We start from the raw sequence: 27,187 nt of genomic DNA on the forward strand, positions 1-27,187 counted from the left end.
CCCTTGCTCATAATCTTCATAGCGGGCTTTGCAGAGGAGAACAAAAAACTGTAAAAGTCGAGGACGAATTAGGACGCTCTGCCTTGTGGCAATGCAGTGTGGGTAGAGACATTTGTCTTGTATCAAGGCTTGCTGGCTGATCCGTGGTCAGTCACCTGCAGTAGGGTTCACCTCAGTTTGTTATTCTCTCTGCACAGGTACATATTTCCCCTCCTTCTCCCCCACTATTCGTCTGTGTCTCTCTTCCTGACAGGCTCGCTGCAGCGCTTTCGGGGACAGTGCTTGTTATTGAGGACATGCTGACGAGTGTCGATCGATACGACGCTCAAACCGCAGCATTCGTCTGGGAGCTGTGTGTGTGTGTGTGTGTCCGTGCACGTTGTGTGTTTGGGCATCTGTGCGTGCATATCTGTCGGTGTATGAGCAAGATGTTTTGGCACTAAGGACGGATCCATGCGCTGTCATTCACTGCATTGTGCCCTTGAGGTTGTCAGCTCTCATTGCGCGGTTGTTTGTGTGTGCACTTGTGTGTGTGTGTGTGTGTGTGTGTGTGTGTGTGTGTGTGTGTGTGTGTGATGGATTTAGATATCAGTTTATGGGGGATTATATGGACAGCTTCCCCAGCTATTTTTCTCTATGAATATTTTACCTTCATATAAACAAAATGCAATTTCAGGGCAGCTGTGCACATGACACAGACAGAGAGGGCAGAGAGGAGCGCTGGCTCTGTGCCCAGCCTGTTTTTCTATCAACAGAAATTATAGGTGGGGATTAGAGGAGGGCCGGAACAGATGCAAATGCTCCTGTTGAAGAACTTTAACAAAAATGTGCGTTCCAAAATACCTATCCAGTTCCACTTGACCACATTTGAGTGAGAATTGGCAGCAGAAGCATAAAAGTGCTTCCAGCAGGGTGCGAAAGAAAAGGGAAACGAGACTGAGATGGAGACTAAGAGTGTTTCTTCTTCCCTGAGTCTTAAATCCGCCATGGGGAACTGCTGTAGTGTGACAGTAGGCTTATAACAGCCAGTGTGTCGATAAATCCCAAGCGCATTTATTTCCCGCAAGACCAAGGGAGCATACCTAGCTTTTTATCCCCTGCAGAACAAAAAGCCATGGTGATTTTTTTTTTTTCAAATTCAATTATTTGTCCCGTTATTTTTATATTACTGGGTTCACACGCATCGTAAACGTTTATTTTATTCCTGGAGTCTGAACGGAGCACGGGCATTATATATGGCATGTTTGTGGCCTCCTTAACTTTTCATATCTCTCTTCGCTGCATGTTTATTAGATGGAAGACCTCTTCATTTGCATGATAGGATTCATGCTAACTCACTGACACATCTGGAAGAAATGTGAGGGATTAAATTCCCTCCTCAAAACATCACATTAGATATGCAGATTACTGTAACGTCCAAAAATAAAAGGCAATAAAACACTAATGGTCGATTCGCAATAATTTGAAAAAAGGCTAATGGGATCATTATTCAAAGTTGCTCTGACAATTAAGCACGCCATGTTTGTCTGAAAAGTCAAAGAAGTGTCTCACATCCTCTTTAATGGAAAAGTCATTAATTGGGGAACAACTCGTGACTGTGGAGAACTTTTTTATTTCACTTCTTTTGTTTTATTGTTTCATATTTGAAGCGACCCATGCCGAACATTACTTAATTATTCATGTATGACGCCTTTTATGATATTAATAAAGCATGCTACACAAAGAAACAATAAAAAAGATAGGAAAAGGAGGGAACTGATTTGATAATAACCATGTCTGCATGTGAGAGGTCACTAATCCCACTAATCCTAAACCTTGCAAAAACATACATGCTTAAAAAAACAATGCCACACACACACACATACACACACAGCTGGTCAAGGACATCGGTGAGGGCAATCCTTTTTCACCGCTTCTTAAACCACCACACCCTGACATCTACGTGGGTGCTCAATCTCACACACACATACACACACACACAACTGGTCAAGGACATTTTTCACCGCTTCTTAAACCACCACACCCTGACTGACATCTATGTGGGTGCTCCATCTCTGACACACACACACACACACACACACACACACACACACACACACACACACACACACACACACACACACACACACACACACACACACACACACACACACACACACACACACACACACACACACACACACACACACACACACACACACACACACACACACACACTCGCTAAACGTCTAGTTGACCATGGTTTCTCCTCATCGGTCCATTAGACTCCCATGCAGATGATATCATCTCCACTCAGCATGCAAGGAAGCAGGCGGTGATGAAGGAGGTAGGGGAGGTCTCACAGCTCTGCTGGAAACTGTCTGATGGTGGGGGGGGCATTATCTTGAAAGCAAAGAGCCATGGATGAGTGGAATAGAACGGTGGATGTGGGGAAGGCTGGGAAGGCAACACACGTGAGAAACCGCCAACACACACATGCAGTCAGACAGTTTCCCTCGTGTTTTTGCTTAACTCGTGGGGCATGATTTCCTTGTCTTGTAATGATTTCTAAATAGGGCCTCACTGCCCAGGGAAATATTTAATTGCCACACACCGGCTGGTGATGCTAATGCGGGCCGACAAAAAGAGCGCGAGAGGCAGAGAGAGAGGAGCGTGTCCCACTTGTTTTTGAAATTACTTTGCAAGGGCATGAGCGACTGTCACTCAGTGGTCAGCGTTACACATCCGTGTGTCTATCATGTTTCAGGGGTTTTGTGGTTTTAGCTACTGGAAGGGGCTGTTGTCTGTCCTCTAAAACACACACACACACACACACACACACACACACACACACACACACACACACACACACACACACACACACACACACACACACACACACACACACACACACACACACACACACACACACACACACACACACACACACACACACACACACACACACACACACACACACACACACACACACACACACACACACTCGCTAAACGTCTAGTTGACCATGGTTTCTCCTCATCGGTCCATTAGACTCCCATGCAGATGATATCATCTCCACTCAGCATGCAAGGAAGCAGGCGGTGATGAAGGAGGTAGGGGAGGTCTCACAGCTCTGCTGGAAACTGTCTGATGGTGGGGGGGGCATTATCTTGAAAGCAAAGAGCCATGGATGAGTGGAATAGAACGGTGGATGTGGGGAAGGCTGGGAAGGCAACACACGTGAGAAACCGCCAACACACACATGCAGTCAGACAGTTTCCCTCGTGTTTTTGCTTAACTCGTGGGGCATGATTTCCTTGTCTTGTAATGATTTCTAAATAGGGCCTCACTGCCCAGGGAAATATTTAATTGCCACACACCGGCTGGTGATGCTAATGCGGGCCGACAAAAAGAGCGCGAGAGGCAGAGAGAGAGGAGCGTGTCCCACTTGTTTTTGAAATTACTTTGCAAGGGCATGAGCGACTGTCACTCAGTGGTCAGCGTTACACATCCGTGTGTCTATCATGTTTCAGGGGTTTTGTGGTTTTAGCTACTGGAAGGGGCTGTTGTCTGTCCTCTAAAACACACACACACACACACACACACACACACACACACACACACACACACACACACACACACACACACACACACACACACACACACACACACACACACACACACACACACACACACACACACACACATACACACACACACACACACACACACACACACATCCTCCTTCATGCTGAGTTATTTCTGCACTGCCAGATTTCATCTCAGTAAACATTGCGTGTCCTTTGTTGCGAGCTTTTGTGTTTTTTTCTAACTGTAGTGTGTGTATTCACGTGTGTGCATGTAATCTTGTATTTCATCAGGTGTCATCACTACCCAGTGAGACCCAGCCTCAGGAGGAGGACAACGGTTCTTTTGCAAGCCTTACTGTCAATGTACACAATGGCCGGTGCACAAACACAATGGTACATAATGCAGGCACACACACATGCATGCACTAACACAGCAACAGGTGGCATGTGTACACGCAGGCCCACAATGTCGTGCTTTTCCGTGGTGTGTGTGGATGTTTGTATTATGCGCATTGCACAGCTGCGTTTTCAATGAAAATGTGAAAGTGACCAGCTTCCAACAAACAGACAACAAAACATATTCATACCTCATGGCTAAGGGGGAAAGCATAGTTATTTTCTGTTCAGTATGTGAAATACAAAACACAATATCTTATTATGGTGGCTTGTATGAGTGAAGAAATCTCTGGATGTGTGTGTGTGTGTTCGGGAAGTTTCTCTTCCTGTATTAAGATAAATAGCCATGTCTATCATATAAGGCTGTGTCTGGCAAACAGATTCCCCTCACGTCAAGCCAGATGAACACAAATGAGTTCCCTAGAGGAGACATTTCAGAAGTGTCCCTGTGACACTTATCGGGAAGGACATCTCACGGGTAAAGTGGACATGTGGGTGACAGGTAGAAAGTCAGCATGGCTGTAACATACAGCAGCCCTGTATTTAACCACGGAGAGCACTCATGACTACATTAACTCACAGGCCTGTACATTGATCTTAAACACAGTGCAGCAACAGCATGGATAGGAATCTTGTCTTGATAATGTGATGTAAAAAAAACTGCATTTGCATAATGTCAGGCTATTTGTCATGTGCCCCTTGCTGCTTGGTATCAATAACTGCCTTCTGTCTGTCACAGAATGTCTCTCCTGGCGGCAATACCATCAGCTCACTTCTGGAAATAGATGGAAGCCGCGCCTATAGAGCCTTCAGAATGGTATTAGATAACCACGGGTTGTCAACGGCTATGGCGCACTTAGTATCATTCCACCTCAGAGGTGACAGGTCCCACGCACACTAGATCACCGTGCTGTACCAAGAGGTAATTATGCCGCCGCTGTAAATCTTCTCCATGGCTCGGAAAGTTAGATCATCTTTTCACACGCCTGCATATTGTCTCACATATTGTCGGGGATGCACACATGCTTTATGATGCTTGCACAGAAGCACTGCTGTGGGCTCAGGTGGCCAGTGGTTTGCCACATGGGTCACAACACTGAGCTTTCCACGCACGGTTACATCTGTACAGTAGCCTGCATGCTATTCACCATGTTCAAAAAGGATTTAGAAAAGTGTTATATCACTGACTTTTATAAAACAAAACTATAATATGAGTATTTTCATCCAACCCAGTCTCATGGCATTCGGTGTTATCGTCACGAAATAGATGTAATGATTCGTGTTCACCAACACGATTTTCCCATTTTTTTTGTGTCACACAGAACTATTTTAAAAGCAATGTATTTCTAATGGTAGTATGTTTCGTGCCTGCACCACGTCTTTTTGTCCGGTCGGGTCTTGGAAGACCGGAAGCTGTGTGGTTCATAAAAACATTTTCTTACTCAATATCAAGCCACGATTATTGTTTTTATTTAAAAGTGTATAATGTCAGACTTTTTTTGGCATCCGTGAGGAAAAGAAATGGGGCTCAGAATATTGAAATATGTATTTTTTAAAATCTTTTCTTTCCTTCTAATTTGTTATTATTTGGTGCAGGCACGAAACGTACTACCAATATAAATACATTGCTTTTAAAATCGTTCTGTGCGACACCATTTCTTTTTTTTTATCGTGTTGGTGAATACACTACATTTCGTGACTTTTACACGAAATGCCGTGAGACTGGGTTGTTTCATTGCAGTAATCCAACGCTCTTTTAGGATATCTTTAAGATTAGTATCTTTTTAAGCAAGGCCAAAACCATTTTCAAGAGGAATGATTTACTTGGCAGTGACTCAGTGGATTTTTTAAACAAGACTTAACAGATCGATCAAAACAACTGCTTTAAAAAAAAATGTGGACATTGGAAGTGCTTTGTCAGACCTCAATGTTTGCACACAAAACATTTAGCTAAGAACCGCTAAACCAAAATATTCCTGTTTGTTCACATACAAAAGAAATGTCCACATGTTATGTTCTGATTCCTTGATTTAATGAAGCAAAAATACCTGTTTTTGTAAAAAAAAGTGTTCATAAATTCAGTCTGCTGTGGCCAGTGCTCCAAACTGCATGTCAAAGCTTACAAAAAATGTCCACAACAATGGTGGAGTTTGTGTTTGAAGAGATACACAAACATAACACTTTTAAATAAAACCACAGCAACCAAACAGCATGTCAAACCTGTCACAGAGATTTGCATGCTTGAGTTTGAAATTGCAATATTTTAAATCATCACACAACTGGAACTTGAGCAGACACACATACGAAAACACAAGCCTGCAGGGATTATATCATACGACCGTGGGCACAGGTGCACTATGGGATGCCTGTCTATTTTCTGCAGTTAATCGATCACACAAAGCCAGTGGAGCTTGACTAGGAGTCACTGGGCCAGAGAGTGATGCAGACGGTCTGAGTGTGTGTGTGTGTGTGTGTGTGTGTGTGTGTGTGTGTGTGTGTGTGTGTGTGTGTGTGTGTGTGTGTGTGTGTGTGTGTGTGTGTGTGTGTGTGTGTGGGGTGCGGTAATACATCTCTGTACTCCATTATCATCGAATTGCTCTTCGACCACTCTAGTGATGCACGAGCCTTCTGAGACTGTCTCTAGCTCTGAGGCTTTTTGTCATCCGCTCATTCCCACACAGAGAATACGCGCTCATGCCTTCTCTCCCACACACACACACTCACACACGCACACAAATGTACAGTGTCCCACGACGGGTAGTCATCAGAGGATGGGAAGGTTCTCTAGAGGTTAGCTAATTTGGCCCACTGGTGCTTTAACCACATCTCCCTCGCTTCACTAAATCTCACATGCTCACATGTCGCTCCCAACTTCCGCTCTCCTTCTAAAATATCCTGCTCACCAATCTGCTCTGCCCTCTCTGCCGCTCGACTCTTAACATCATACAACTTTTATGAGGTGCAGACAGAGTAATGGACCTCATTCACAGCCGACCTTTGGCCCTCATCTTATCCCCTTCTACTGGTTAAATCCTCTGGGATCTGTTAGAAGTGGGAGGGATACTTATACACTCTGCTGTACATTAGTCTACGAGCAGTATATCATTATGTCGAATGGATTTTAGCGGCATAATGTATTTTTCTCTCCAATATCTCCCTCTATATCACCACATTTTGGACTGAACCACAAACAAAATCCGAAAAATGGTCTTCATTTTGATCATATTTGAAAATGCAAGTTATAAATACATTCTCTTTGTGCATATGGACGTAGAATATTTTGGAAGAGTATGTGTAGGTGTCAGTAAGTAAGAATGCTTAAACTGCAAATGCATTAAAAATCTACACAGAAAAAAACGCTTATAATTAAGTATATAAGTGTTGCCAGTATATGGTGCAGCAAGACAAAGAGGTCTATTTATTGCAAGGTACACACTATAACTTTTCCTTTATTTTGATATATGACATTTTTAATAGCATCAACAGGAAGTTGGCCCATGGTGCATTGCCTCTGAAATACTGCCAAGGCCAGGCGGTGTACTACCAATCCCTACAGATCTGCAGAGCTCTATTGAGAAAATGGGAATGGACAGGAATGGCAAGGTGTGCATGTCTGTGAATGTGTGTGTTGGGGCTTTTTCTGGAGCATAAAGGGGCTCAGTGCTCTCAGAGGGAGAGAGCCATAGCTCATGATTACAGAATACTAATCCTGTTGCCACAGACACCCTGAGCAGAAACAGACACACAAATGCAGTTTTTCTACATTCATTTAGGAAAGAAAAATCACTGTAGTGCACAGCACGCACGTGGCATGTTTCCCCATGTCTACACGTGTTCATTGTGTTGCCTCAGGGTTATTAAAACACCTGTATGTGCTGTAGAGTAAGGCAACGTAGCGTGAAAATAAACACCTCTCTTGCCCATGCTGCTAAAGACACACACACACACACACACACACACACACACACACACACACACACACACACACACACACACACACACACACACACACACACACACACACACACACACACACACACACACACACACACACACACACACACACACACACACACACACACACACACACACACACACACACACACACACACACACACACACTTCTCCGCTCTAATTACCAGGAAAGCAGATAGTATTCCATGAGGAAGGATGAGTGCCTGGGTGGGTGTGTGTGTGTGTGTGTGTGTGTGTGTGTGTGTGTGTGTGTGTGTGTGTGTGTGTGTGTGTGTGTGTGTGTGTGTGTGTGTGTGTGTGTGTGTGTGTGTGTGTGTGTGTGTGTGTGTGTGCGTGTGTGTTTGCCTGTTAAGTGACGGACCGCTGGCTCCTGCTAAATGCAAGGGTGATCTGGTCTCAAGTGTCCCAGCCAAATCCCAGTCCTTTCTCTAGTTTTTGTCTCTATTTGTCCCCCCTTTCTTCCTCATTGTCTCCCTCTATGCCTCCCTCATTCTGCTTATAAAAAAACGAACTGCGTTAATGCTGATTCACAGTGATTATGTGGATTTACCTGTGTGTGTGTGTGTGTGTGCGTGTGTGTTTGTGTGTGTGTGTAAAATTCATAGATGCTTAAAGGTGGGGTAGGTAAGTTTGAGAAACCGGCTCAAGATACACTTTTTGTTATATTCCATGGAATGCTCTTAACATCCCGATAGCAATGAATATCTGAAGTGCTTTGAGAAAAAATCCATCAAAAAATGTCATCTGTGGAAGCCGTAGTGCTGTGTGGAAGAAGGATATTACTGGACAATACATTTTAGTTCTTTATGGTCCTAAACCAGACCACTTCACAATATAATACAATGCTTATACAGATACAACAAACATTTACCAAAGAGCGTCTGCAATTACTGTTTGACTGCACAAAAAAAACTGAACTTGCAAAAATAACTATCAGTAGCGATAACCACAAATGACTATCTTTGTGATATGCAATTCAAAAGCACCTGGCATAAAGAAATAAGTATTTTTGGACAATATGGTAGATAAAATGTGTCTGTCTTTCTCCTGAAGCGTACTTGGTTAAAGTGTTTTATTTGTTATATCACTCTGTATTTTAAACCTGCTGTAACTTTGTCATAAAGCAAATTATAGCATGATTAGCAAAAAAGCAAGAGTGGAAATATTAACTATGATGAAGCTTCCAAATCCACCCCCAAGTTAATGTTTGCAAGCCAACTAATTAAATTAAAAGGCTGTAATGTGGTTACTGCAGCATGATGGATGGGCCAACGCATAGAGGATGGTGTAATTTCCCTATGAATGATTGATGGATGATTGAGAACAATTGTGTTAAGACCATTCGCTATGTAAAGGTGTTCCTTGGATGAATGAGCCGTCTACATGTCAACACAACCCTTGACAGCTAGCATGAGGAAACCTATGCTTTCACAATAACATAAATCTGTTTCTTGATAGTTATAGAGCTAACCAATAGGAAGGGCCGTATCTTGGTCCATTCCCTGTGGATCTCAATACCTTAAAGAGGGACAGGAGGCATCCATCATCCGTCATGGTGGCGTATTTACTGCAGTGCTAGTGCGGTAAATGAGGTTAAATTGATAACATAGGTTCAGGAGCATGGCCACGCCTAAAACTCCGCCTCGAACCACGGCCACCCCTACTTATATCCGGCAAAACTTCCGGCCACTGATTGTCTCCATCCTTTCAAGGACTGACAGCCAGACCGTGATTCACGCCGCGCGTCGTCACGGTTCAAACAAGCTAAACGCTACCACGAGAACATTCAACTCACAATGGATCCCGAATTGCTGATCAACTCACCGGAGTCAGATGAAGATCTCTTCGACATCGGCTACCCGCCATCCACGGTTCTGCAGTCGGATCTAACGGCCCGTCCACACAGCGGCGTGCGTTGACGCTTCACCGTTCACCACGGGTCGTGACGTCACAGGCCTCCTTCCTCCTCCACGGACCTGACTCACCAGCACGACTACCAGGTCGTATTGCCCTCCGTGCCTGCTCTCTCTGTGTCTGACATGTCGCAGCTCATGTCAACCTTTCTCTCGTCCCTGTGCTCACAGGCTTCACAAAATCCCCTTGCACATACATCCCTTCATCCCTCCATCCCTTCCTCTTCTCTACCTTCAGCAGTCCACAGCAACCCAGCTTCTGCTTACCTTCCTCCTTTAGCAGCTAACCCCGTAGCAACGGCGCCTCACCCAGTAACCCAAGGGGCCACGCTACATGCTAACCCATTAGCCGACTCTTACCCAGTACCTTCTTTTCAAACTGGTCTATCCTTTCCCCCTCCCCCTCCCCCCATCCCTTCCCCAACACCCAAATGTTTTTCCTCCCTGTGCAACCAGCTGCACTCTAGCCACAGCAACACCACCCATCCAGCCAGCCTCCTCAGTCTATCGCCCTTCCCCCGTGTCCCCCGTCTTGCGTCAGCAGATTCTCCTAGGTAACTACTTACACTTAGCTCAGCTACTACAGCCATCAATCATCGACACTAGCCAGCCCAGGGAAATGCAGACCAACTTCGGTTTAGTCCAGCTGCGAAATCCATCAGCTCTGAGGTCTAAGGACTTAACCCCCGCAGAGTTAGACGAGTACTTCCTCATAGAGCTCGACATGGCCTTACGCTTCGGAGGCTCAGGTTTTTACACCTACCACGTCCACTTCGCTAGCCAAGCCGCCGGCCGTATCAAGCAGTTCAACCAGGGAACATACTGGGGCGCTATGGACTCCGAGCTTTACTGCCGCATCTTCGCAGCACGCGCATCCCTCTCTTGCCAATTATGTGGAGCCCCCTCCCACCCGGCCTCAGCATGCTCAGTCAGCGCTCCACCACTTCAAACACCTCACTGACTTCCCTCTCCATCACGCAACGCCTCTGACTTCAACCGTATCACCCGCAGGGAGGCAGGATGGCGTGTAATAACTTCAATGAGCTAGATTGCTTTCTCTGTAACTGCCGCCTAATTCACATCTGCTCTTTCCGCGGCGTCGCTCATACCAGGAGCACCTGCCCCCACAACCCAACCTAACATTTATGGCATAAACGTATTTTCCCTTTAGAGTGTAACGGAGGCTCGGTTCTGGGCAAACCGCGCGAGCATCATTCTAACTCCTCAATGGTAATGTTTAGTTGGATTTAGAAGTGATCAACAACAAATGAAATTGGCCCAAATGGACCAATCCGCGGAGCACCTCACTCATCAGGATTCCTTGGCTAACTATCAGGGAGTCCCCATTGACTTGCATAGAGCTCCCTGAACGCTGGTAATAGACGAGTAGGGATCGTGGAGAAATGCTCTCCGCAGACCCATTCTCACAGCGTTACTTATAAACCTTTTTCTTACTCAATATCAAGCCACACTTATTGTTTTTACTTCGGCTGTGAGTGTTTGTGTGTGCTCAGGATGAGTTTAGCTTGTTCTCGCTGTATCGCCGACCCGGAAACCTGTCCGCTCCTCGCAGCAGCGGCGAGAAGCAACGACCAATCAGAGCACAGTGGGCTCACAGGGAGGAGGGGGGGGCAGGAGCTCGAACAAGCCGTTTAGGACAGAGAGTTAATACACATACTATACAGAGATGCTGTATGAGAAACCAATGTGATTTTGGAGAATTGCACAATTTTTTAATTCTAGTAGACCTCAACAATGGAAATATGATCAGTAGAAATGGCCATGACAAGGGACCTTTAAGTTAAATCAAAACTGAAAATGTATCTAAATCCAAACTATTGTAAACATACACCAATCATATAGCTTCTTTGTATGTGTTAAATGGAGATTATCTTCTTTCTTGTTGCTCCTTTGCATTAGGACTTTTTTAAGTTCTGTTTTTGTTGGGTTTGATAGGCCCTCTTACCTATAAAGCACATTCACCTTGATTTTTCTACACAGTACAAAAACATCCAACTAGAGTATTGAGGTGAAAACTTTGTCTGAAGAGAGGTATTGTGTTTGGGAATATTATCGTACAAGGACAGTACAAACCTTAAGGAAAGTGGAAAAAGAACGTGTGCAGTGCTTGCAGCTCAGCTTATACGTTCATGGACTGGTCATTGTGGAAAGTTGGCTTGAATTTTCAATTTCAGAACTAGCCTATCTACTGTACAAACAGTCAGGCAGGGGAGTGTAGATAAATCACAAACTCAATTTGATGCTACTGACTTATTACGGCTGAAAGAAAACCAAGGTTTTTGTAGAGGCCAAAAAAGAAAGGTAGCACACAAATCAATACAATGAAAGTGTTACCATGGTGAGGAGAAGAAAACAAGTGAAAATGAGAAGGTGATACACAGCGGTATATTTGTTTTTGTATCAAACTAAATTGAGTGTCAGTTATGATGGTGTCTGTGTTGGCTGTTGGAGGGTGATTTATGTTGATTGACAGGAGAACCTGGGGATCTTGTTTTCTTTTACAGACCTGACATTCAGTCGCACAATCTCTCAAAAAACAAATACGTGTGTGTATGGGAATGATTTTAGAGTATTTGGTTTCTAAGACTTGCATCATAAGCGAGAATACAAATAATGGCCAAAAGTCTCCAGTTTTTTAAAATGCTGTCGTTATGTTGGTCTTATATTGAGAGTAATACACATACTGGAAGTGAGATCGGCAGTGTGTCCAATCCAACGGGGTTTTGCTGATTGAATGCTTGATTTAGTAAAGACAGATATAAACACATGTATTTGATGCCTTTTCGTGTTGAATAAAAGCAAGAATAAAACTATATACAAAATAAGGAAATTAGGTGTTTTAGAAATAGCATAATTGAGCTGGTATTGCCCCTTAATACCCAATTTATATGAAAATTAGACAATATTTGTTTAACATCAATATGTGGTTTAGATGTTATCAGTGTTAAGGTGTTAATACATTCATAGATTTGATGGACAAAGACCTAGGAACCCTATGGCTAAAATTAAAAAAGAATAAGAAAATGGATTTAAATTATAATAGCAGAGTCCAGACTCCCCGGAGCAAATCTTCATTACAGTAGATGTTTACTTTTGAAACACATGTATTTGTTCCTCTTCTTACAAGGAGGTTGAAGGACACAAATGTATTTGCTCTGATTACCTTTCATTACTAACAGATCCAACTTGATGTCATTTTGGTTAACCTAATTGCATACAAAGCAAATGTGGTCAATCTACCTGTTTGATCCATGATAAAGACTCAGCATTCTCAACATTAACAAAAAACTCATCTGAATCACATTGTGAAACCTGCGATGAGGGTTTCATCGATACAGAAATGAAATGAGCCTAGTGAAGGTCAGTCTATATAATAGACTATTGTCCAACACAGCTTGAATCACAATAGGAAGATAACATCTTTGCTGAGCGGTGCCTTAAAATGGTTAGCCTTTGTGTCGAGCAAAATGTTCCACTCAAAGAAAAAAGCCGTCTGTTAATCTATGACTGCGTCTCTCAAGCTGCAGGCGGACTCATCACTAAATGTACTTTGTTAAAGGACATGTACTTTTCAAAATACATGGGCACATTTTATTTAATAGAAACAACTTACCTACCAGTTTAAAATAACAACACATTGTATCAATATTTTTCTTTTCAAATAAAAACTGAATAGATTACGTTTTCAATTCAAAGAATGAACAAAGGTCAAACGGATGTGTTTTTATAGCGCTTTCATCCAAGCACTCAATAATTCAAATCATTCACACACACTGATGGTGGAGAGCTTCCACGCTATGAGCTGCCTTGACAAGGAGAACAATTTGTGGTTCAATAAAATGTTCCATGGATATTTCAACCTGAAGACACAAAGAGCTAGAGATCAAATGGCCAAAGCTGCGATTATCACATTTGTTACTGGGGCATTTATTCTGATAGTTCTCGTTCTCATAATCTGTTTTGAAGGATGCACTTATTTCCTGGTCTTGATATGCATACATTCTCCAAAACACAATCATTTTGACACATTCTCCAAATATATTGCATCTAGTAAGGGCTGCGCTCTTCAGTTCAAACTTCCTGTCGCACTATTTGACCAGAGACCCCCCCGATAATGTTCCTATTTGGCTAACAATAACTGAAAAGGATTAGCACATTTTATTTTGATATTTTTTATAAATAGGGGGGGATCATCACTTTACACTAAAAGAGATCCAAATCTAAAACAAATTATAATTACGTTGCATGTGCTTTATTATATACGACGGAGTATTAGGGGTCACATTTAGAAGAAAAAAAACTGAGAGATTTCGAGAATAAAGTCGTAATGTTATGAGAATAAAGTAATAATTACGAGATTAAAGTCGTAGTTTCATAAGTGACTTGAGAAGCGGGCTTGGAGGAGATTGTCTCCTCTCTGCAGGAGGAAATGGCTGGTTCTGGCCGACTACATTACATTTAGCTGAGGCTTTTATCCAAAGCCACTTACAATAAGTGCATTCGACCAGGAAGATACAAACTTAAAGAAAACAGAATCATATAAGTACATCGGGTTTCATAGAGCTAAGACATTTCAAGTGCTACTCAACTGGCTTTAGATAAACCAGTCCTTTATTAGTATATAATAGACCCTCCAGAAAATGCGGGCAAAAATCCTTGATTATGCGATTAAACATGCAGGGTTTTTATGTGATTTTACGCGGTGAAATTGCGGGAAGTTGCGAAATATGCTAAATATGCGGGGGAAAAGAATAACAATTTTGTTTATTTATTGTAAAAGCAATTGGGCTATAAATATAATATGATATTATTATATATATATATATTATTATATTAGTATTATATTACTTAAATATTGGGCTGTCTTATTTATTCTCTCTCACACACAACCTGCCACTAACGTTAAACCCCTTTACTATTCAATTAAACACATTCAATGTTTATTTATTGTAAAAGCAATTGGGCTATTTTAATCTCACACACACCCCCCCCACACACACACACTTCTCCGCCTCATTCTGTTTTCATTTACTCGTTCGTTATCTGACCAGCTTCAATCTTGTAGGCTACTCACTTCGTTTCTTGTAGCCCTCGAAAGGGTTTTGGAGGTTGATTCCTCGGTGAACGTGAGTTGAATGGCTTTCTTGTCCGCAGCAGCAGAAAGCTTTTTCGAATGTTTGAATGAATCAAAGTGGGTCGCCACCGTCGATTTTCTCTTATGCTCCAACACACAGTTGCACGGGGTGCAGAATAGTTTCCCCCCACTTTTTGCCCGGTCTTTAGTAGAAATGTTCGTCGGTAAATGAGATGGATTAGATTTTTTCATCTTGGTGTTTTCTCTATCGTGTGAGCTCCACACGTTCACTCTATACAGTGTTGTTTACATTCTGTGATGCGCGAGCTGATGACGTCAAGACGAGTTAACTTTTTTTTTCTCAACTTTGTGTGGAAAAATGCGGGGATTATGCGGCCTTTTGATAAATATGCGGCCTTTTAAAAATCTGCGCCATTTTGCTGATTATGCGGTAAATTCTGCAATCGCAGAATCGCGTTTTACTGGAGGGTCTAATATAAGTGCTTTGTTGTGCTCGAAGTGGAGACGAAAGAGAGTTTTCAGTCTGATGTGTAAGCTTTCTGCTGTCCCCATTCCACTACAAGGCTATCGTTCGACTCCTTCTGGATCCAAAGCCTTGATTACAAGTCTCATCGTTTCTTGTGAAACAACAAATCCCCTTTGAACAGCTCGTAGATGTAACCAACGATGGCCTGGTAGTCGGCCAGAACCAGCGATTTCCTCCTTCAGAAAGGAAACAATCTCCTCCAAGTCCGTTTGGTTCTTTCTTCAAAATAATAGACATAGTTTCTTGCATAACCTTTTCAAAGTTCTAATACTTATGATAATCTGATGCTGAGGTGCCAAAAGATTAAGTATTTAGTTATTTGAGAAACCTAAACTAAAGTACTGCTTCACAAGATGCTCCACATTCCTCAAGTCACTACGACTTTATTCTCGTATTATTACGATTTTATTCTCGAAATCTCTCTGTTTTTTTTTTCTTCTAAGTGTGGCCTTAATACTCTGTCGTAATTATGTTGAGGTGCTCCTGTCAAGTATTCTCTTACATCAGTAAAATTGAACTTCTGTGTGAACTATTCATATCTTAAACTGCCCTGTAACTTTTTATTCATGTACTTTTTATTAATGTATTTTTTCTTTTAATGTTTCTTTTATTATCTTTTCTTTTTAATGATTGTTTTTAAATGCCTTTGTCTGAATGTCTTCCATGTTTGTAAAGCACCTTGAATTGCCTTGAGTTGAAAGGTGCTATATAAGTAAACTTGCCTTGCCTTGCCTTACATGCAGTTAAAAAGAAAGAGTTGTAAGAAGGGTTGAGTCAAAACATGAGCAAAAGATTACACAAAGTAGAGGTGGAGAGACATAATGTAAGCTTTGCTTTCAAGAGCCTCTGACTCAGCAAGAGTGATGTTGTTCTTTTTTAGAAAGGGAGAGAAGGGGGACAGGAGGAGGATGTGGGCAAGACACTGGCTCGCACCCTGAAAATGCAATGTTAGGTTTACAGTAATTCTGCTATTTTAGGGTAATTAGGACATGGGGGAATTGTTTGGAAGAAAACTGCCTTCCTTATCAAGGCCTCTCTGCGGTTCACAGCGGTCTCTATGCATGTTGAAAGTTTCATCATAGAAAGACCGGCAGCCGCTAACCAACATGTATGCAACATCAGTGTCTTTGAGGTAAGATGGAAAAAAGGCCAACAAAGCTTCCAGGCAATTAGCATGAACTCAGTATTCTCCTGACACTTGGCATTCATTTACCCAGTGCCTCTATCCTTTTAGCTTTTGTCTCAATTATCAGTCCTCCTACACCATGTTTCTGCCTCTGTCCCTCTTCCTCTCTGAGTGTATTAGATGAGACACTCCCCCCCTGCTGATTGAATCCAGAGAACGATAACCTTCCCCTTAGCAAGGTAAGACTCCCCGGAGCTCTACGTATTTGTGTAAGTATGTTGTCAGAGCCATGCAATAGAAATAACTGGAATCTAATTGGCGCGGTTCACTCTGCAAACATGCCAATAATCCACCCAGAGGAACGCTATTATGTAATACTGTGAACTCTAAGAGAAACTGCAACATCTCTCTGTTTATCTACATTCACTTCTATATTAGTCTAATTTAATTACGTTAAAGGAAATACTCTGGTGGCGGTGATGAACTCAAATGGATAAGAAAGCTTAAGTACAAGCACTAGTCCATCTCGGTATGGATAAAACGCTTATCTATGTTGCTGAAAGGTACACACACACACACACACACACACACACACACACACACACACACACACACACACACACACACACACACACATACCATGTATACATCACTTCAGGGGACATTACATTGAGTTACATGCATTTCCTGGAGACTTATCCTAACCTTAACCATAATCAACACATGTCTAACCCTAACCCTTACCCTTAACCTTAACCTTACCCTAACCCTAACCCTAAACCTAACCAAGTCTTCACCCTAAAATGAATGATTCCCCTCATGGGGACCTCAAATTTGTCCCCATAAGGGAAGCGAGTCCCCACACGTGACTGTATAAACAGATTTAGGTCCCCACAAGTATAGTAATGCTAGGCCACACACACACGCACACACGCACGCGCGCATGCACGCACGCACGCACACGCACACGCACACGCACACAGGGATTTACGAGTTGCACACATGCCTGCATATTCCTGTGTGTTATGTGTGCTAAGGGAATGACTGCCTCGTGTTCAAATCATTGATGTATGAATGACCCTGCATCTGTGTGTGTGCATAGGTGTCAAATCTGATCTTGTCCTAACATTGTCAACAGATGGTTTCTCTCTCACAGACACCGACACACAACCATACACACACACCGACACCGAAACACACCGACATCGACACACACACACACACACACACACACCGACACCGAAACACACCGACATCGACACACACACACACACACACACACACACACACACACACACACACACACACACACACACACACACACACACACACACACACACACACACACACACACACAGTCTGATACTGAAGTATGCGCCACACCTCTTAGCCACATGGGGGAATATCTAAAATATAGATCAGAGGGCTGAATTTCTGACAGATATTCACACATCTTTTGAAGGAAGGTTTAAAAGGGCCGCCTTTGAACTGCTTCGTTTTTTTAATTAAAAGGGCAACAAACAAAATCCAAATAATAAATTCTCTGTAAAGCAGAGGCACGTGGCCTCCCTAAGGCCGATCAAAAGCCAGGATAACATATCTATTGTTTGTTATTGTTATTGTTGCTTGTTTGCAAGATGGATTCACTAGATCTGTTTATATGAGGATGCATTATTTTATGTTTTGTAATGTATAAGCTACCATCAGTGTAGTCCTTCTACCATAATTATGACTAAGATTAAGTACCTCAAATCAATAGTGAAAATACACCATGACACCACGTCTCCACCTTCACATGTCACTGGTTATAGAAGGTTCTGAAAGAGCTGGTAAATATATAAAATAGTTAAGTGTCAGCAGTACTGTGAGGCATTTTTTTGGGTTGCCTCCTAGTGAAACGCTCTGATTGAATGTTAGTTCCCTTTAGTAAGTAAGCAGTGATGTTGTGTGTGTCAAGCTTTTATTTAAAAAGGTACGAATGGAAAGTCTGAGTCCGTAATGCACCATCGCTAACAATTTAAGAGCACTAAAGAGTTTTCCGTCTAGGTTCCGACTAAAGAGCCTCTGTGTTATAGGCACAACTCATAACCCTTAGCAAGACTTTAGAGCCAAATGTAGCTACGTACGTCTGCTTTGTGGACAAATGATGTGCGGTTCGAAAAGCACTTATATTTGCGGCGTGAATGTGACTGAAGAAACAGCCGACTATGCCTGCAGTGAGTGGAAGCAGCTCCCACTGCGCACACACACTAGCCCGCTTTCACACATCCACAAACACTTTTATTCTTAAAGTACCATCACAAATAAAATGGGATATTTTAACTTTTAAGAGCAGCGAATACCTTTCTAGTATTGGTAGATGTTGCAACACTAGGTACTATTAATACATAACATCTGTCTACAGGGCATTAATCACATGTTCATTATCACAATGCAGGTGTGATAATGTTGTACATAGTCCTACCTTGTCGAACATCTCGGGGTGCTATGGCGATTGCTTCATTGGAGTGCAGCTCAGTGACGCAGCAGTCATCAGGAAGAACCGAGCCGTTGCTGAAACTGTGGGGCGTCTCCGGGAGCAAGGGAACAGGTGGTGCCATGATGTTGTGGTTCGGACAGATACATCCCGTCTGCGTCATCCCACAACCATCTCCGTCAGACACCTCCTGCTCTCCATTGTGACCTGTGCGTAAACACTCCTCAAACCATCTGCAGAGCACGCCGCAGGTAAACTGGCTGGAGTTCTCGTTGTTAATGAGCAACACCTCTACCAGCCTCAGCTCCAGTATTTCCTTAGATACCTGAGGCTCGCCCGCGGCTGGATGTCTCGTTAGACATAGCTGGACGAAGTTCTTATCAAACTGTAGGAACGAGTACGGTCCCTCTGAGTTGGATTGGCTGCCACACAAATCAATGATTTGCTGATCCTTGGCTGTGGCTGTTTGTAAGTGGAGGGGACAGCTTTGATTGGCCAGGTGGTAATCAAGGGAGAGGAGCATGGGGGAGTGTGTTCGGCAGATGATAGGGTGCCGGGTGAAACGGAGGTAGAGGGAGTACTTGGTGGGATCAGGGTTTTCCAGGGACCAGGAACAGCCCGGCGCCCTGGATGGAAAGAGCTCCCTTAGGGAGAAAGACCCATAAAGCACCCCAGCTACAAGGCTGGAGCATGGTGAGGAGATGGGCGAGGGGGCCCCCTCTGCCCCGGTGCTAGGGACGCCGTCGGCAGCTTCAGCCAGGGCAGAGAGAGGAGCTACAGCGAGGGCAGACACGGCAGCCAGGGCCCCAGCCACAGCCAGGAGAGAGGACAGCACAGACAGACACACCCCACCAGCAGTGTTCATCCTATGACATTCGTCCTGCAGAGGAAGAGAGAGCAGAGAAGGCGGTATGTTAGACACATGTTAGGAAATATCTTCAACTAGATAAAACCAACATGACTTGGGCAAAAAGAAGAACTAATCAGTATTTCAGTTTAAGTCGAGACAAAATAATCTTGTCTGGTTGGAACTAGGACGAGTTTCTAACCTCGCCTCAGAGTATAACATCACCAAGTTTACAGCAGCAGTTCTCATGAAGTCGTTCTTCAAACGCACACATACAGTGCCAAAAACAGAAACACATCCCTGCTGGGCTGGATTAAAAAGGGTTGATGACTTGGCTTTTGAGACATGCACTGCGGGACCTGCACAAGCCTTTCCTGCTGATACTTGCACACAAGCACACGGGAAAATGCACGTACGCACAGCACCGCCTGCTGAGCAGCTCCCCCAAGGCTCAGGCAAACTATTACCAACTCCAACACAGTAAGGGTCTGCCAACAGCCTCATTTTCATCGCACAATACACACACTCCTGACACAAAACCCATAAACAGCATATACATTGTTTTAGTATTTTGCCTGAAACTACTTCAATACCCTCTATATTTTTGTATACCCCTTGTGTCTGCTCCATCACACGAGAGTCGAAAGTGGTTCTGCATAAATGTAGTTTGAGATGGATGTGTTGGAGACTGGAAAGGTTGGTTGTACTCTACTACTGCAGCAACCCTATGGCAGTATGGCATGCCAACCAGATGGTATATACTTTAGTAATAACTGTAACCTGGTTGTGGTTGGCTGTTTATCCGTATGTTCTTTATATTCATAGGTTTAAAGCTGTAATGAGATCTAAAGGAGCACTCCATGTCCAATTGTGGCCTATTTAATAACCTAATAAAACATTTTGAAGAAAGAAAAGGCAGTCAATGGTATCCATTACTTCTCTTTTTTTCTAAAAAGGTTTACCAGCTAGATAGCTAAAAACGCTAAAAGGAAGCAGAGCTATTTCAAATTGAAGGCCTACTGTTCTCACACTACCATCCTCCTTTGGACAAACAACAAGGCTCAGATTCAAGAGAGTACATGCAGCTTGTTATAAAATGTTCCCTTGTTATATCAAACTGTTCTTCCTTGTAGCACCAACCGAGGTCGCCTAACATGTGAAGCAGCCTCTAAGAAGTAGGTTTGTCCTTTTAGAGGAAGTACTCCACTTCCCTAAGGCCTAGGTTAATGAAACACAGCAGTATCATGCACTTCACATGGTTCATCCAGGCCTGTTAATGCTCTACGGCATTAAACACATGCGGGCCCTGGATAACAGGGGCTAGGAACTGTAGTTACTTCACCATGTCAAGAGATACCCCACATAGGTTGGACAGTAAGAGGCAGTAAGGGCTTATAGGACGGTGGTGTTAATGAGAGCTTGACATACATGGAAGGCAGACTGCTGATGGAGGGAGGCTACAAAGCAGGGGAGATGGACGAGGTAATTATTGCAATTATACTGGAATTGTGAAAATATGTTAGAAATGTGCATCATCCCAGGTTAAAATGCATTCTGCTGATGCTGGCTCAGAGCTCGCGGACGGTACACATGGTGTTTCTGATGGACACAGATTGTCTTTTGCAGACATTAAATGTGTAACACTGAGTCCACAGGAAGGTTTGTGCAACCTCTAGTTCAACTTGCTGAGCAGAAGAAATTGTGGAGTAGAATTAGCTGAGTTTAATACATTTTTACAGTGCGGCTAAATTGGTTGGAACAAGAGTGAAACAAGTTGCTCAAAGGAACATTTTGAAGTGAGGATGTTCTCCTCGTTCTTTTGTAAGTGAAGTAGATGTCAGGGTAGGGTCATAATTGTACTTTAGACCACAATAAAATAAGACATTTTAATTCCTTTGGCTTATCAGGCAGTGATTATTGTAGGAGAAGCTTCTACTGAGAGACAAGTAACTATAGAAACACAATATGTCCTGACCTCTACTTTCTGATTTTTTCTCCTGCTTTTCTTTCTCTGTCTTTCTGTCTCCCCTCAGACTTGGCTTTCCCTTACAGAATTCTCACCTGCAGATTTTTTTTTACACAGAAAACATGACATAGAGGCCTTTTAAACAGCGTTGGCTCCGGCTGCTGTGACACTTTGACAAATGCATGGCAGTGTTGTGAAAGCTAATGTAGCATGTTGTGAAATATGCTCAAGGACATCATGCTGTCTGGCATATGATGAGGTTATAGACTTTGTCACTTGAGCACGCTCAGATTCCAACAAATATGCTATGATATAACATCCATACAGGCTCCGTCGCAGCCACTGGCACATATCCCGCTAACAACGTGTCACTGAACTGTTAAATCCAGGGATTCACTGGGAATGTAATGCAACATTCTGTAGTACAGAATATGACAAATAGCTTTTCTGGTTTCCCCATGACACTGAGCTTATACATATCTGGTATATGCTTTAAAAAGTGCTTTTTTTCTCTTTACAAAGAATAGAAGTCTATCTTGCCCTATCAAAAGTGTGGATAGATGGCGTTATAGGCCAAACCATGCATAGGTTAAATCTTTTGCGTATTTCACGGATGAGAAGAAGTCAGAAGCGTTAAGCACATTTTATTTTGGGACAATGGCCAATGAATATTCATAGACCCACAATCTGTGCAAGAGAAGGCCCTAAAGTGCTGTCTTCATGAGGCCATTTTTTTCCCACTTCACTCCAAAACAGCACTTTACTGTCGGCAACCATACATATTCATTAGCTTTGCTGTCTTCCTACCCCCTTCCATCTTGACATTAATGTTATCACCAAGGATAGCAAAATATGTGTATCCCTCATTCTCTTTCCTCCATGTCTCATCTCGGTTTCATTTTATGATTTTGTCTCCACTGTAAAACTCACACAAAAGAGAAAAGTTCTGGAAGTATCACTGTCTCCATATAAGGGATTATCTTACTAATATATTAAAGCATTAAGTTATACATTATATGTTATTAGTTAGACACTTTTATCCAAATCGACTAACATACATTCAGTACTGTGGACAATCCCCACAGGAGCAATTTGAGGTGAAGTGTCTTCCGGGACACAACGACATGCTGACTGCAGTTGGACTCGAACTTGCTACCTTCTGATTCAAAGTCCTCCACACCACCCACTGAGCCACAGCCTTATACATTCTCCTTTAGTTTTATGTATACGGAAGAAACTTGGCAAAAAAGTCAAAACGCGTCGCTTCTCTGCTCTGCATTTATTCAGCATTCAAACAGACTCTGGGATTAAATAATGTTGACTGTATTGTTTCCCCTACAGCGAATAAGAACTATCAACCAATTATATTATAAGCCCCACAGTCTTGGTACACATGCTGGAAAGTTTTAACAGCTTTGGTTGTGCCTGCGTTAAAATGCAACTGTAATGTGATTTGGAGTGACTGAAAAATAAAGTGACAGCAGACTGAATGTTTGAGAACCTCATGCTTTGGACAGAATAAATGCACTGCTGATGAAATCATAATGTTGAAATTCAACCTAACTATCAATGCTTAGGAATTATGCAAAACAAAAACACAAGCACAGGGAATGTACAACATTTTAAAAGTGTGAAAGGTTTATATAGTCTCACTCTCAGGCTCCAAATATTTTGTCCTGGATTGCGATTGCAGTCATAATGCATTGTAATATTGTAAATGATAACAATCTAGATGAGATTATAACAAAAAAAAGACTAATTTTAAGAATAAACTACTAAGGTTTAGTAAAATATCATTGGTTAATTGTATGTGAATTATAATTTCAAACTGCACATGAACATTGGTCCCCTGGATTACAGTCCTTTTGCTTGTTTGACCCTCCAGCCTGTTCTCTCCGTGGGCTAGGATTAGTAAGGAACTTGTCAAAAACAAATGATATCTTGTAGTCAATTATTTTCCATCAAAACCTAATTTACATGGCAGTTCTACCGTATGACAGTGTCATCTTTAAGCGACGACAAAATATTTTTAACTGCTGTTATTAGGCGTCTGATATCCTTTCTAATTCGATTTTTGTGAGCAGTATAGAACAGACAGACTTGCTATCCTGTAGACCAATGCAGACTCATTGTGGCTGAATGAAATTCCAGCAGCAAAGAGAACTTAAAGTATAGTTTATTGTTCAGGGTTATTACATTCATCTTCAAAGAACAAGTGCAAGGTTATCTTTACAAAGAGTGTTCCTTTTTTAGATTGTACATTCCTGTATAAAGTCAGCAATAATAGAATAACCTTTTTATGAATAGCTATCCGTGCATTGAGGTTCCAGTAGACCTTTTTGTTCCGGTGAAATAATAGAGTGGAATAGTTTGTGGGCAACACACATAACAATATCCCTCAGTAGGGTGCTCCTGTTTTGGGAAATGCATTTTAGGAGGGTTGCGATGGAGCATCTTAAACCCCCCCTCAACGTCGCAACCCTAACCGCTTATTATTATAGCCAACATATGTGCTCAGGGGAAGAAGAAAGCTATTGTATTGAAAGCAGAGATCAGTGCTTTTATGAGCTCACACATCTAACAATGCACACTTACGGATCCATGTGCGAGCCCCGCACAGTCACACATGACACATTCGATTGAATGATAACACGATATTATCAAAAATTCAAGACTGTATCCTGGCACAGAGGAGTTTCTTTGGTACTATTGATTAACAAGTCATGAAATGTTCCTCTCTCTGCCTTCCAGCATAAAATCCTCATCTCTGCCCCTTCTCATCTCCAGCTTCACCCCATTCAGAAATCTCAGCCGTCCTCAAAGTTAAACTTAATTTATTTGCCCACATCTACCCATCCATGTCTTCCCCGTGTTTCATCTTGATAAGATCTTTCGGCTGCAAACCAGTATGGAGAACCAATGTTGTTCAAATAATTTAGCCCGGTTGACATTTCAGAATTCATATTCTGTTTGTCCTTTTAACAAGCTCAGCCCGGCGCAGTGCTTTTAACTTTGCCTTATCAGTTATTCACAAATGGCAGACAAGCCGAGAGGATCTCATGCTGTGAAAAGAGACAGCAGAACTAAGCCCCTCAATCACAGCAAAGGCCATTTCGTTTGAATACATATTCATAAATTCCCGTCAACTTGACATGTGATATGTACATTGAACAAGGCGTAAACCATAAGTGTGTGAGGATACTGAGCAGGGAATTAATTATGCATTATTAATTCAGGTTGAGAAGTGGGGCAACCGATGGCATACACAAGTTTTAAAGAAGATAATCCACAGAATGACACTTCAAAGTGCTAAAGACAAGTGATGGGAGGGCTGGATATCATCGTACACTTTGAAAACAGAAAACTACCGATCATTGCTATTACATTTTGCTGGTTTATCCTACGCTTTGTTTAACGGCCTTATAAACAAAGTTGAGATGATGAAACCAAAAAAAAAGCTGGAACAGTTTCATTCGGAAAGCTCTGTGCCCATACTGAGTTGTGGATGATGACAAGTTGTAATAGCTTCGTAGCAGAGATAGCATTCTCTACTGATGGAGCACAGCATATGTAATTGTATACCCCGTTTATCCAGGCCCTTTTTGTATCTTGTTGTATGTATATATGTCACACTGAGGGACTGCGAGAAACGGTATTTCAAGACACGTAGAAATGTTGACAATAAAGCTGATTTTGACTTTGAACGTAAGGCATTTGAAGGTTTTTTCATTCACAATTTTGTATTCTTCAATTGCTTGGTCTCCTGGATGCAAACTGTTTAACGGCAGATTTGATAAGTTAAGAGCAAAGATGTGAAGGTTTCAGAGGCAGCAGTAAGGGAGGAAACAATGTGTTGTATTATGATGTAAATGGAAAGTCCCTTTTTTTATAAATGACTTTATGACTGCAATTTCCACCAATATGAGAACCATAACATCTGTAATCAGCAGCACAACAGAGACAGACAGTATACAGGCTGTGAATACGAGCTCTGATTAAACAGAAAGGAAATGACCAAAATGGCTGCCAAGACCATCAGGAAGCTATTTTCATGGGAGATTGTAAAAACCCTGTTGCAACCATCAGTCCTGTATTTATTATAGGATGCAGTTTGTGTCATTATCCATACGAAACAAACACACAGAAGGAATGAAAACTCCATTAGTTGTATTGTGGTAAAAATTCATTGACATGTCATCTCACGTTGCTTTAAGAGAACTGCACCTCATTAACCAAGCACTACACTAAGATAATTACACTGAAGCAAAACCATTATTCAATATACCAATGGAGAAACATTTAAGTTCATTAGTAGATGGTGTCATAGTCTTTACAAAATATCTGCTCTGCAACATTAGGTCAATATGTTTCAAACCAGCATTTCAGTATTGATCTGTGTTGCCCCAACCGGGAGATATTGATAATGAAAGTCATTCATTTCATATGAGTGAAGAAACAATTTGAATCTAAATGATTTGACGAAGGGAAAGTTTGCTTGCAGAGCGGAAGTATGATGTTGGTCTTTTTGGTTCTCATTTTTTCTTTTACAAAATAGTAGCCACATGAATATGTCCTCAAAGTGCACCACTTGTTGAACAGTTGTTCACCAAAGGCTTAATAAAAGGATTATGGTGAAGAGGTTGCAAAAAGAGGCTGAAAGCATTGCTAAAGCACTTCTTAATGTCTTGTATTGAAGTTGTTTCTCTCCTTTACAGATGATACATTTCAAAACAAACACACACAAATGAATCATGCATGGGAAGATATCCAAATGAAAAGACTAGAACAATCCACTTACAATCATATATCATCTACTTGTATAATATTCATATATGATTTTCCAACAATTGAACACTTGGGCACATCCAGGATGTTTGTGATCACAACGACTCGCATCAACATTTAGAATTAATATAATAAGCATTCATTCTATTTTAAGTTTGCTGCTTCTTCCAGGACTTGGAGGTTGTATCCAGTATGTGTTTATGACACAGGTCTACTGAACACTTTCATGTCGGGCCCATTCTTATTTGAATGCGGGAGATTCAGTGTAATCTCTGGTTGTCAGCGTTAGCACATCCCATAGTGCATTAAATACTCCTGCTGACAGCCAGACATATTATAGAGGCTTTATTGAACTGAAAATACACTGCATACTGGGAAGCATGATCTCACAACATGGATGAGTATGGTTCAAATCTCCATTCAAAAATGTACGGTAACTTCAGGATCCATTCTGCTGTCCACTAAATAAGCGCTGTGGAAAATTATCATCAT

General features: G+C 42.1%; 1 protein-coding gene across 12 annotated transcripts in view; it reads right to left on the reverse strand.

The window, feature by feature from the left end:
- The window catches only part of adgrb2 (adhesion G protein-coupled receptor B2), a 223,405-nt gene that overhangs the window by 137,500 nt on the left and 58,718 nt on the right, over window positions 1-27,187 (reverse strand). For 11 of the 12 annotated variants that reach the window (XM_079652995.1, XM_079652986.1, XM_079652988.1 and 8 more), the window contains exon 2: window positions 19,086-19,977. In XM_079652995.1, the coding sequence (XP_079509121.1) occupies window positions 19,086-19,962 (877 nt within the window). In that variant the 5' untranslated portion in view covers window positions 19,963-19,977. Of the gene's footprint in view, window positions 1-19,085; window positions 19,978-27,187 lie in introns of those variants that run through there. The other variant, XM_079652987.1, reaches the window with a different exon arrangement.

This window comes from Notothenia rossii (assembly GCF_949606895.1).
Source record: "Notothenia rossii genome assembly, chromosome: 10".
Classification (NCBI taxonomy): Eukaryota; Metazoa; Chordata; class Actinopteri; order Perciformes; family Nototheniidae; genus Notothenia; species Notothenia rossii.